This window comes from Rana temporaria, chromosome 1, assembly GCF_905171775.1.
Source record: "Rana temporaria chromosome 1, aRanTem1.1, whole genome shotgun sequence".
Classification (NCBI taxonomy): Eukaryota; Metazoa; Chordata; class Amphibia; order Anura; family Ranidae; genus Rana; species Rana temporaria.
The window spans coordinates 168,800,831-168,814,159 of record NC_053489.1 but is presented as its reverse complement, the minus strand read 5'-3'; the positions used below and the strand labels follow the sequence as shown (position 1 = coordinate 168,814,159).

Below are 13,329 nucleotides of genomic sequence, written 5' to 3'. Positions count from 1 at the left end.
GAGTAGGAGGAAAAGAATGAACTCGAGCTTGGGAGCTCTGAGATTCAGGGCTATAGTCTTAATAGAGTTAGAAGCAAGTTTAGGTCCCCTTTAAAAGGTAACCTTTCATAGGCTCTCCAGGAGACACAAAAAAGATGCTGTATTGGGTATTTACTTTTTTTCTGGTTTCCTTCTTTTTTTTTTTTAAAACGTTTCACCAATAAAGCAATTTCTTTCACCCACCTTGAGCAACATAATTACAAGTACCATCTTCAAGAAGCACACTATAAAATGGCTGCGTTATTCCTTTTGAGAGGTTGTAGAGATCCAGGTTTTCCATCCAATCTGGCGGCATCATACACAAAGGATCCCAGCTGAAGATTACACAACTATAATCATATCTGTAAAAGTGAGAAAGGGGCTGCCAATTTAGAAGACTGAAGAGACAGGTGTACTTGAAAATAAATCAAATAAAACAGTTACTGGGGAATACAAGATTTGATACATAAGTTTACCTTTTGAATATGTTACATGTTACATCCTTATTTAAGAGTGTAACACGTAACAGAAAATTAAAAAACACCATAATATAATATAAAAGGAAGGTTTAAAATGCCCCACTCACGCTCATGCTTTAAAAAAAAAAAAAAAAACAGCCCCATCTCAAAGACAGAGTAGTTAAAAAAAAAAAAGAAGAAGAAGAAGGAGGATGTGCTGGCTAATCATAGGCTGAAGGATGCACATAGTAAGTGAAATAGAACTTGCAAACAAAGTATATTATGTTCGACAAGCAGTCCAATGGAGGGGTGAGCAACAGCACAAAACACTAACAGGCCTACAAAAATAACACAACTGGGGACTGTCTGCAGCTAAAAGGGCGACCTGAAGGACTTACGCCCAAAGCTGCCATCAGAGGGGGCTTGAAAATCTACCTGGAAAAACTTAGAGAATGTGTGAACAGAAGACCAGGTGGCTTTCTTGTTAATCTGGGAAACATTTGCTTGACGCTGAAAAGTACTCACAAATCTAGTAGGAGTGTGGCTTTACAGGAAATGGTGGAACCTGATTCTTGAAGAAGAAATGGTGAAATGAGAAGCAGGTTCCTCTTTGTGGGGAATGATAAATGGTAAGTGCTAAAAGTCCAAACTACAACCAGAAATAGAAGGAGATTTCCTTCTGATGAACTGGAGCTAGACAGAGGGGACAAAGAATGATGTCCTGGTAGAGGTGAAAAGCCAAAAAACACCCTTTTCCTTATGCAAGACCAAAAAGGGTTCTTTACAAGATAAGACCACTTGTAAGACGACCTTGTAAAAGAGAAAAGATTACCCCCGATTGGTTTAAGTGCCACTTTGAGTGCTGTGAGAACCAAATTCCCAAGGGGTCAAGAGGGAGCGCACAGGGGAACCACATAGGAGATTTGAAGAACTCATGTAGGCAGATATATTGTGAATTGTAGTATAAATATTTTTTTTAAAGATGCCTTTAATGTTGTTTATCTCATGTCCAGATAATTGCTGTGGACTGTAAAAATTTTTATTTTATTAACCACTTGCCGACCGCGCACCGTCGAAATACGTCCACAAGGTGGCTCTCCTGGGCGAGATCACGTAATATGACGTCCGACGCGTGAACGGAAATTGGGCGCGCGCGGGGAAGGGGAAGTACTGCTCTCTCCCTCGTGTCGGTCTTTCCGTTCCAGACCGAGAGGGAGAGAGCATCTAACCGTGAGTTGCACAACACTACACTGACACCAGGTCACGTAGGCACACAATTCACCCCCCGATCACCCCCCAAATTAACCCATTCACTGCCTGTCACTGTGTCACCCAGTACAGCAATCAGATTTTTTTTTGATCGCTGTACTTGTGTCATTAGTGACAAAAATAAGTGTTAGGGTAATCAGTCTTAGGCCCTAAAAAGTCTAGGGACCCCCCCTAACCCCCCCCAATAAAGGTTTAACCCCTTCATTACCCCCTGTCACCAGTGATCACAGTATAAGTGTCACGGGTGACGCAGTTTAGCTAGTTAATTTTTTATAGCATCAAGGCACCCGCCATATTTTTTGCTATAAAGTTTTAACCCCCTGATCGCCCGGCGGGTGATCAAAGTTTGGTTTTAGCACCAGATAGGGTCTGCGTCGCCCCAGGCAGCGGCCAATAGCGCTAACACCCACGCACGCACCATACGCCTCCCTTTAGTGGTATAGTATCTGATCGGATCGATACTTGATCTGATCAGATCTATACTAGCGTCCCCTGCAGTTTAGGGTTCCCAAAAACGCATGGTTAGCGGGATCAGCCCAGATACCTGCTAGCACCTGCGTTTAGCCCCTTCGCCCAGTCCAGCCCACCAAAGTGCAGTATCGATCGATCGATCACTGACACAAAACACAAAAACACATAACTGCAGCGTTCGCAGAGTCAGGCCTGATCTCTGCGATCGCTAACAGTTTTTTTGGTAGCGCTTGACTCGGTCACTAACAGGTCAGGTGCTTTTTTGCCTGTGAATCTCACCACTGTACCCCTAAATTTAGAGCCCAAAATGGCAAATCGATGGTACAGTGATGAAGAGGCCTACTTGTTTATGAGCCTGACAGATAGTGATGAGGAGGTCACGCATCTGTCAAATTCTTGCTCAGAATACGATCCTGTAGACGACAGTGGCTCCCTGACAGATAGCTCTGACGACGGAGTGGTCCCTGCTAGGGTCAGGCGTACCAGACCCCGATCTTCTGCTGTCGCTGAGGTGCAAGAACCGCAGGGCTCTCGTATGGAGGAGAGAAGTACTAGCGCCGCTATTCCTTCTGGTGAACTGGCAAGCACCAGCGGCCTAGTACATCCTGGTCATATATCCAGCACTGCAGTAACACTTGGTGACGTGGCGAGTCCCATAAGTGCAGTTCAAGCTGGAGAGGTGGCAAGCACGAGTAGTGTCCCGCTGCCACCAAGAAGAAGACGACAAAGACAGGCCCGTCCCCATAGTGCCCTTCCTGCTGCATTCGCCAATCCTGATTGGGTACCCACCACTTCTGCAGCACCCGTACTTCCCCCATTCACTGGCCAACCCGGAATTCAGGTGAATACAGTTGATTTTACGTCACTGGATTTTTATTCGCTGTTTTTCACCGAAGATCTCTATAGATCTATTGTGGACCAAAGCAATTTGTACGCTGGTCAATTCTTCGCCGCTAATCCCCAGCTGTCCCTTGCCAGAGATTGGAAGCCAATTACGGTTTCCGAATTTAAGATCTTTCTGGGCCTTTCCCTCATCATGGGCATTACTAAAAAGAGTGAGCTGCGGATGTATTGGTCCACGCACCCAGTTCACCATATGCCCATTTTCTCTGCCTCCATGGCCAGGACACGATACGAGCAGATCTTGCGGTTCATGCATTTTAGTGACAATGAACTCTGTCGTCCTCGGGGAGACCCTGGATTCGATCGGCTCTACAAAATTCGGCCCCTCGTAAACCACTTCAACGAACGGTTTGCAGCCTTGTATAATCCCCAACAAGTTGTCTGCGTTGATGAGTCCCTGGTTAAGTTTTCTGGCCGCTTGTCATTCAAACAATTCCTTCCCAGCAAGCGTGCCAGATACGGGGTCAAGTTGTATAAGCTCTGTGACAGGGCAACAGGCTATACATCTAGCTTTATGGTTTACGAGGGAAAAGACAGTCACGTAGAGCCGGAGAATTGCCCTGATTACATAGGGAGCGCTGGTAAGATAGTGTGGGAATTGGTGTCACCCTTATTCGGAAAGGGGTACCACTTGTACGTGGACAATTATTACACAAGCGTGCCACTTTTTAGTCACCTTTTTGATTATGGAATTGGCGCATGTGGCACCGTGCGACCTAATCGCCGGGGCATCCCCCAACGGCTTGTAGAATCCCGTCTTAGTCGGGGGGAGAGAGCCTGCTTACAGTGTAATAATTTGTTAGCAGTGAAGTGGAGGGATTCACGGAATGTTTTCGTTCTGTCCACGCTTCACGCAGACACGGCAGTCCAAATTCCTACGGCGGCTGGTGTTGTGGAGAAACCCCTCTGTATCCACGAGTACAACCTTAACATGGGAGGGGTGGACCTCAATGACCAGTTGTTGGCGCCGTACCTAATTGCCCGGAGGTCCAAACGCTGGTACAAAAAAGTGTCAGTGTATTTGTTTCAATTGGCTTTGCTGAACGCTCATGTGCTATACAGAGCTTCAGGACGGACTGGATCCTTCCTAAAATTCCAGGAAGAGATCGTCGAAGCCCTTCTGTTTCCAGATGGTGCTGTGCCCCACCTTCCCAACGCAAATGCAGTGAGCCGGCTGTATGAGAGGCATTTTCCTTTTGTCCTCCCTTGTACCCCTACCCAAAAAACCCGCCAAAAAAGATGTCGTGTCTGCAGCAAACTCGGATTTAGGCGTGACACCCGCTTTTATTGTCCCGACTGTCCTGACCAACCTGGTCTCTGCATTGGTGTATGTTTCAAACGCTACCACACACTAATTGAGTTTTAGCGTAGGGTACAGCACCACACAGTCCTAGGCACACCAACACAGGGTCTCGGAATATGTGATGGCCATCACATTTTGAGAGACCATAATCTGCAAGGTTCAGTTTACAGTTTTCTTACAGTTTTTATAAAAGTGAAAAAAAGTGGAAAAAAAATAAAAAAAACTCACACAAAAACACAAAAAAAATATAAAATAAAAAATCCAAAAATAGTTGTGGTTGTATTTTTCTCCTCTCTTTATTGTTCTCTTATGTTCACTCTCTACTGTCCACTCACTATTGTTCTATATCTATTCTCTCTATTTTTACAATGTTTTATTGTATTTGCTTTGCAGGTATGGTATGTTATACTGTAATGTTTGTTTTATTGTTAACCATCATTTGTTTAGCAGGTACGCCATTCAGTTGCATCGCGGATTTATTTAGCGTGACAGCAACAGCGTTTGCTCCCACGATTTATAAAGCTGTGACTCCAACGCTGTAGGAGGTGATTTCACCACCACGGTTAAAAAAAAAGCATATATGCCGAAGCATGGGGGCAGCAGGGGCGGAGGAGCGATTTTGCTCCTAATGCCGCGTACATACGGTCGAAATTCCGACGGAGGCTTGCCCATGGAAAAGTTTGACCGTGTGTATGCGGCATAACTTTTTATGCGGGAGGATGCCCCCATGCTTCGGCATGTATATTTTTTAGGCACAGGTTGCGTTAAAAATTTTTTTATTTTTTACTGTATTTATTTTTTTGGTATTTGCTTTGCAGGTATGGTATGGTAAGATCTTAATGTTAAAATGTAATGTTACTTTGTTATAATGTTTAACCATCATTTGCTTAGCAGGTACGCCATTCAGTTGCAGCACGGATTTATTTAGCGTGACAGCAACAGCGTTTGCTCCCACGATACATAAAGCCGCGACTCCAACACTGTGGGAGGTGATTTCACCACCACAGTTAAAAAAAGAGCATATATGCCGAAGCATGGGGGCATTAGGGGCGGAGGAGCGATTTTGCTCCTAATGCCGCGTACATACGGTCGAAACTCCGTCGGAAGCTTGCCCGTGGAAAAGTCCGATCGTGTGTATGCGCCATAACTTTTTATGCGGCGTACATACGTGTGTGAGCGGCATAACTTTTTTGCGGGAGGATGCCCCCATGCTTCGGCATATATAAATGGTGCGTGTATGCCCATCATTAGAAGTGGGTGGATGAAGGGAGGTATTCTAATGGTGGGCATACCCACCGATCAATCTTTTTTTCGTTCAGCCAACAGGCTGCATGAAAAAAAAAAAAGATTACAATACATGTCCAACAAGAACCATCAACGTATGGTATGTTGCTGGACTTTGAATGGTTATACCAGAATGATGCCTGCGGGTTTAGGTATCATCTTGGTATCATTCTTTTCAGCCAGCGGTCGGCTTTCATGTAAAAGCAGTCCTAGCGGCTAATTAGCCTCTAAACTGCTTTTACAAGCAGTGGGAGGGTATGTCCCCTCCCCGGATATAAACTGCGCCATTGGGAAAGTGGGAAAACATTTTATCACACCGATCTTGGTGTGGTCAGATGCTTTAAGGGCAGAGGAAAGATCTAGGGTCTAATAGACCCCAATTTTTTCAAAAAAGAGTACCTGTCACTAACTATTGCTATCATAGGGGATATTTACATGCCCTAAGATGGCAATAAAAATTATAAAAATAATAAAAAAAGTAAGGAACAGTTTAAAATAAAATTAAAAAAGCAAATTAAATAATAATAAAAAAAAAAAAAAAAAAAAAAAGCACCCCTGTCCCCCCCTGCTCTTGCGCAAAGGCGAACGCAAGCGTCGGTTTGGCGTCATATGTAAACAGCAATTGTACCATGCATGTGAGGTATCACCGCGAAGGTCAGATCGAGGGCAGTAATTTTAGCAGTAGACCTCCTCTGTAAATCTAATGTGGTAACCCGTAGAGGCTTTTAAAGGCTTTTAAAAATGTATGTAGTTTGTCGCCACTGCGCATTTGTGCGCAATTTTAAAGCATGTCGTGTTTGGTATCTATGTACTCGGCCTAAGATCATCTTTTTTATTTCATCAAACATTTGGGCAATATAGTGTGTTTTAGTGCATTAAAATAAAAAAATATGTATTTTTGCCCAAAAAAATGCATTTGAAAAATCGCTGCGCAAATACTGCGACGTAAAAAAAAATGCAACACCCACCATTTTAATCTGTAGGGCCTTTGCTTTAAAATAATATATAATGTTTGGGGGTTCAACTTAACTTTCTTGCAAAAAAATAATATGTTTTTATGTAAACAAACAGTGTCAGAAAGGGCTTTTTCTTCAAGTGGTTAGAAGAGTGGGTAATGTGTGACATAAGCTTCTAAATGTTGTTCATAAAATGCCAGGACAGTTCAAAACCCCCCCAAATGACCCCATTTTGGAAAGTAGACACCCCAAGCTATTTGCTGAGAGGCATCTCGAGTCCATGGAATATTTTATATTTTGACACAAGTTGTAGGAAAGAGAATTATTATTATTTTATTTTATTTTTTTTGCACAAAGTTGTCACTAAATGATATATTGCTCAAACATGCCATGGGCATATGTGGAATTACACCCCAAAATACATTCTGCTGCTTCTCCTGAGTACGGGGATACCACATGTGTGAGACTTTTTGGGAGCCTAGCCGCGTACGGGACCCCAAAAACCAATCACCACCTTCAGGCTTTCTAAGGGTGTAAATTTTTGATTTCACTCCTCACTACCTATCACAGTTTCGGAGGCCATGGAATGCCCAGATGGCACAAAACCCCCCCAAATGACCCCATTTTGGAAAGTAGACACCCCAAGCTATTTGCTGAGAGGTATGTTGAGTATTTTGCAGATCTTGCTTTTTGTCACAAAGATTTGAAAATTGAAAAAAGAAAAAAAAAATATATATATATATATATATATATCTTTCTTCATTTTCAAAAATAAATGAGCGCTGTAAAATACTCACCATGCCTCTCAGCAAATAGCTTGGGGTGTCTACTTTCCAAAATGGGGTCATTTGGGGGGGGTTGTGTGCCATCTGGGAATTCCATGGCCTCCGAAACTGTGATAGGCAGCGAGGAGTGAAATCAAAAATTTGCGCCCTTAGAAATCCTGAAGGCGGTGCTTGGTTTTCGGGGCCCCGTACGCGGCTAGGCTCCCGAAAAGTCCCACACATGTGGTATCCCCGTACTCAGGAGAAGCAGCAGAATGTATTTTGGGGTGCAATTCCACATATAACCATGGCATGTGTGAGCAATATATCATTTAGTGACAACTTTGTGCAAAAAAAAAAAAAAAAAAAAAAAGTTTGTCATATTCCAGCAACTGGTGGCAAGATATAAAATATTCCATGAACTCAAAATGCCTCTCAGAAAATAGCTTGGGGTGTCTACTTTCCAAAATGGGGTCATTTGGGGGGGTTGTGTGCCATCTTGGCCTTTTATGGCCTTCAATACTGTGATAGGTAGTGATCGGTAGTGAGGAGTGAAATCAAAAATGTATGCCCTTAGAAATCCTGAAGGCCGTGCTTGGTTTTCGGGGTCCCGTACGCGGCTAGGCTCCCAAAAAGTCCCACACATGTGGTATCCCCGTACTCAGGAGAAGCTGCAGAATGTATTTTGGGGTGTAATTCCACATATGCCCATGGCATGTGTGAGCAATATATCATTTAGTGACAACTTTGTGCAAAAAAAAAAAAAAATTGTCATATTCCCGCAACTTGTGGCAAAATATTAAATATTCCATGGACTCAACATGCCTCTCAGCAAATAGCCTGGGGTGTCTACTTTCCAAAATGGGGTCATTTGGGGGGGGTTTGTGCTATTTGGGCATTTTATGGCCTTCAAAACTGTGATAGGTAGTGAGGAGTGAAATAAAAAATTTGCGCCCTTAGAAATCCTGAAGGCGATGCTTGGTTTTCGGGGTCCCGTACGCGGCTAGACTCGCAAAAAGTCCCACACATGTGGTATCCCCGTACTCAGGAGAAGCAGCAGAATGTATTTTGGGGTGCAATTCCACATATAACCATGGCATGTATGAGCAATATATCATTTAGTTACAACTTTTTGTAATTTCTTTTTTCTTTTTTTTTTTTTGTCATTATTCAATCACTTGGTACAAAAAAAAAAAATATTCAGTGGGCTCAATATGCCCCTCAGCAGATTCCTTGGGGTGTCTACTTTCCAAAATGGGGTCATTTGGGGGGATTTTGTGCTATTTGGGCATTTTATGGCCTTCAAAACTGTCTTAGGTAGTGAGAAGTGAAATCAAAAATTTGCGCCCTTAGAAATCCTGAAGGCGGTGCTTGATTTTCGGGGCCCCGTACGTGGTTGGGCTCCCAAAAAGTCTCACACATGTGGTATCCCCGTACTCAGGAGAAGCAGGAGAATGTATTTTGGGGTGCAATTCCACATATAACTATGGCATGTGTGAGCAATATATCATTTAGTGACAACTTTTTGTAATTTCTTTTTTTTTTTTTTTTTTTTGTCATTATTCAATCACTTGTTACAACAAAAAAAAATATTCAATGGACTCAACATGCCTTTCAGCAGGTTCCTTGGGGTGTCTACTTTCCAAAATGGGGTCATTTGGGGGGGTTTTGTACTTCCCTGCTATTTTAGCACCTCAAGAATTGAGATAGGCAGTCATAAAATAAAAGCTGTGTAAATTCCAGAAAATGTACCCTAGTTTGTAGATGCTATAACTTTTGCGCAAACCAATAAATATACGCTTATTGGCATTTTTTTTACTAAAGACATGTGGCTGAATACATTTTGGCCAAAATGTATGACTAAAATTGAGTTTGTTCGATTTTTCTTATAACAAAAAGTAGAAAATATAATTTTTTCTCAAAATTTTCGCTCTTTTTCCGTTTATATCGCAAACATTAAAAATCGCAGAGGCAATCAAATACCATCAAAAGAAAGCTCTATTTGTGGGAGAAAAAGGACGCAAATTTTGTTTGGGTACAGCATTGTATGGCCGCGCAATTACCAGTTAAAGCAGCGCAGTGGAAAATTGTAAAAACACCTCTGGTCTTAAGGCTGACAAATGGTCCGGTGGGAAAGTGGTTAAATGCTGAAACGTATAACCAGTGCTGTACTTCTGGCACTGTGGCCATCTACAGAGTATAGATAGTGTAATTTATACACCCTTTATCCTTGTTTATTCACAGAATGCCTCATGAAAGGAGAGAGAAGAGGTGTAAAAAAAAAAAAAAAAAAACACACTTGTGAAAGGGGACAGCAGGTCCACATTCAGCATTCCCCACCTGTGAGTCAGGTCCTGGAACACCTCCAGGTGAAGAAACCAGGTTCAGGTGCTGCCATCTAATGAAATCTGCCATGACTGGGATGTAAATGTTGAACAAGACTGGAACACAAAGTTCTGCCCAGAACAGGATCCGCTCTACCACCCTTGCCATTACAAGAATTCTGGTTCCTCCCCAATCGCTGATGTACGACACCAATGTGGCAGTGTCTAACTGAATTTGGATCAGACGATCCGCCATTTGAGATGTCCAAGGCTTCAAGGACAGCCAGGTTGCCTAAAGTTCCGGAATGCTGAACAGGAGACAAGATTCCTCCGACATCAAAGTCTCCTGCACCATCAAGGTGCCCAGGACTACTCCCCAGCCTGACAAGCTAGAATGCGTTGTGAAGATCTCCTAAGGATTGGAAAGAAGGACTTCCCAAATTTAGAGCTGAATTGCTAAGTCACCAAACTAGAGACAAATACCTGGTCTTCATGCTTTGATTGATCCATCCAAGGACTGAACTGACATGTTTCACGATGACAGGATATTGTAGACATGTACAGTCTAACTGGGCAAAATGGGACTGCCTCAAGAGAGGCTATCACCAGCCCCAAAACCTTCATGTAGAAGCAAAAGAGTCAAACGATTCCTAGACTGAAGATTCTAAGTCTGGGAGTGGAGAGTTTGAAGTATCTCCTGCCTTGAGTATTCAGAATAAAAGAATGTTCCAAGTGATGAATCAGTTCCAGCACTGACTAATGAAGATTCAGGACCCAGTCATACCTCTGCAAGGTCTTGATGGTTGGGGCTGGGATACCCGTAAAAACCTGCGCTGACTGTTCCAACAGGTCACACATATCCCACAATGGGGATGAGCAATACCACAAGAATAACTGAGATCATAGGCCAATTTCCAGGGTCATAAGCTGGAAGTGCTGCAGCAAAGCAGATGAATTGTAATGCACTGGAAAAATGGAGACAGAGTGTAGAGGTGTGGAAAAATGCATTCGACATGTGGTGCATAGATACACTTTTCAAAAACATTGGAAAAAAACAGGATTTTTAAAAACGGCTTACCTGTAAAAATCCTTTTCTTGGAGTACACCACGGGACACAGAGCCATTCATTACATAATGGGTTAAGGCTCACCAGCGGTGATTGGACACTGGCACAACCAATTGAAGACAGTTTGCCTCCATATAACCCCTCCCATCAAGGAATTACCTCAGTTTTGTAGCAAGCAATAAGGTTCCCATAAGAAGGGGGGACCTCTGTGTCCCATGGTGTACTCCGAAAAAAGGATTTTACAGGCAAGCTGTTATAAAAATCCTGTTTTCTTTCTCGTACACCACGGGAGCCATTCATTACATAATGGGACGTCCCAGAGAAATGCTCCATATGAAGGGTGGGAGACACAGATCAAGCAGGCCGCTACGGAAAAGAAGCCCTATACTGCTGCCTGCAGAACACTTCGCCCAAAGGCAGCATCCTCATGTCCTTTCACATCTATTTAATAGAATTTGGAAAATGTGTAGACTGAAGACCAAGGTGCAGCTTTACAGATCTGAGCCAACAAAGACTGGTGATGCACTGCCCATGAAGCACTTATCGCCCTGGTAGAGTGCGCCCTAACAGAAAAAGGAGGAGTTCTGTTCTTTAAACCATAGGCTTGAATAATTGTCGAATCCACCTGGAGATAGTGGATTTTGATGCGGCTTGTCCCTTCTTGTGACCATCTGGCACAATAAACAAAACATGTGTTTTGTGTAGCCGAGCAGTTGCCTGCAGATATACCTTTACTGCTCTCACTAGATTTAGAGAGTGCAATCATTTTTCCTCCGCTTTCCACGGATCCAGAAAAAAGAAGGCAGAACAATGTCCTGATTTAAATGAAAAGCCGACGCCATCTTAGGTAAAAAGGCAGGATGGGGTTGTAGTACAATTTTGTCTTTGTGACAAATTAAATAAGGTTCTTTGCAAGAAAGAGCTGCCAATTCAGATACTCTTCTAGCCGAAGAGATAGCAATCAAAAAGGCTAATTTCCTGCTTAAAAGGATCAGCCGAATCTGGCAAATAGGTTCAAAAGGTTGCTTCTGCAAAACTGACAATACTAAATTCAGATCCCATGGACACAAGGGAGACTTGACTGGCGGATTGATCCGCAGTACCCCCTGAATGAAAGGCTGAACTAGGGAATGAGATGCCAGCGGTCTTTGAAAGAAGACTGATAGAGCCGATATCAGCCGATTACAATTGGGACATGTTTTTTGTGCGTTTTATTCACAGCTCCTTGGGACAGTTGTGCTAGAGGATTAGCGGCAGGAGCACATGAACATAGCTCAAGGTTCCAGGTTTGATTTATAATATTCATGAACCCAGCTGCTGGGTCGCAGAAGGTCAAAGGTCAGGTGGACAAAGGTGGCCAAGTCACAGCAGGCAGGCAGCAGAGATGACCTGAGGAAAGTTCCACATGTCAAATGCAGTCAGGAGCAGCAGTGGGAAGGAGCTTCCTCAACGTTGAATGACAGGCATGATATGAATGGCCTCAGCGCTCCATCCTTCAGTGTCAACCAAGTCCATGAAGGAACAGGCGGAAGCTGGAGTATTAAAAACAGTGCCCAGCTGCCCTAATATATAGGTGGTTCCTGGTGCTGGGCTTGCATGTCATAATCATAAATGAGTTTTAAGAGACAGGGTTCCACCTGGTGAGCCACATTTAGTGGCACATGGAGAGCTCAGTGCCTGTAGGTCAGGTTCCGTGCAACCCCGCAACATTCAGCAGGGTCCAGGTATGGCACACCAGAGTCATGGTTAGAAACAACCGATCTGGATAGCTGCCTGGAGAGACTGGGGACCAGCTGCGATGTTGCACGAATATTGACTGAAGAACACACACACACACACACACACACAAAAAGGAATACGCAAAAAACTAAGGGATGCTGGAAGTAGGATGGGTTAGACTGTGCTGGTTCACAATTTTTTGTTTGCCAGTGTCCAGTCCTCCTGAAGGTGACAGTGTAGTCCAAAAGTCTCCGAATTCCTCTGACATTTTGATACATAAAAGCACTATAAGCCAGACCTTCCACTGCCTACTCTACAGGGGCCTTCCAATTGTCTCTTATGGCCAACTAGCAGAAAATGAATGCTGTGATTACAAAGGCTACAATCATTTACATAAATATTAAAATATACATACCTTTTATGCCTCATAATAAGTCCTACAGAATAACACACTTCCTTCTCATTCGATCTCAGCTTTGCATGAAGTGAGCTGTCATCCTTTCTCCTCTCTATATGCTCCAATGTATGCTGGACGAGATATGCCACAGCGCCGTGCTGTGATGGATCCAAAGCCTGAATATTCTGCAAGATATCCAAGACCTACCAAACACAAATACTGCATATAATCACACAATTCACCAGGATGTTGTCCATACACCGATTTCCCGTTCATCTAAGGTTTCATGTGCAATTAATTCATTTATATCATGCACAATAAAAAAAATTGAGATTCGAAAAAGTGTTAAATCGTAACTGTCCCATTACAAATGTGACTTTATGCATTGATGTCCCTC

General features: G+C 43.2%; 1 protein-coding gene across 1 annotated transcript in view; it reads right to left on the bottom strand.

Annotated features, from left to right (window-relative positions):
- The window catches only part of FBXO21 (F-box protein 21), a 70,379-nt gene that overhangs the window by 3,387 nt on the left and 53,663 nt on the right, over positions 1-13,329 (bottom strand). The window contains exons 10-11 of the mRNA XM_040345911.1: positions 12,951-13,135; positions 223-380 (exon numbers count right to left, since the gene is read on the bottom strand). Coding sequence (XP_040201845.1) covers positions 223-380; positions 12,951-13,135 — 343 coding nt within the window. The remainder of the gene's footprint in view (positions 1-222; positions 381-12,950; positions 13,136-13,329) is intronic.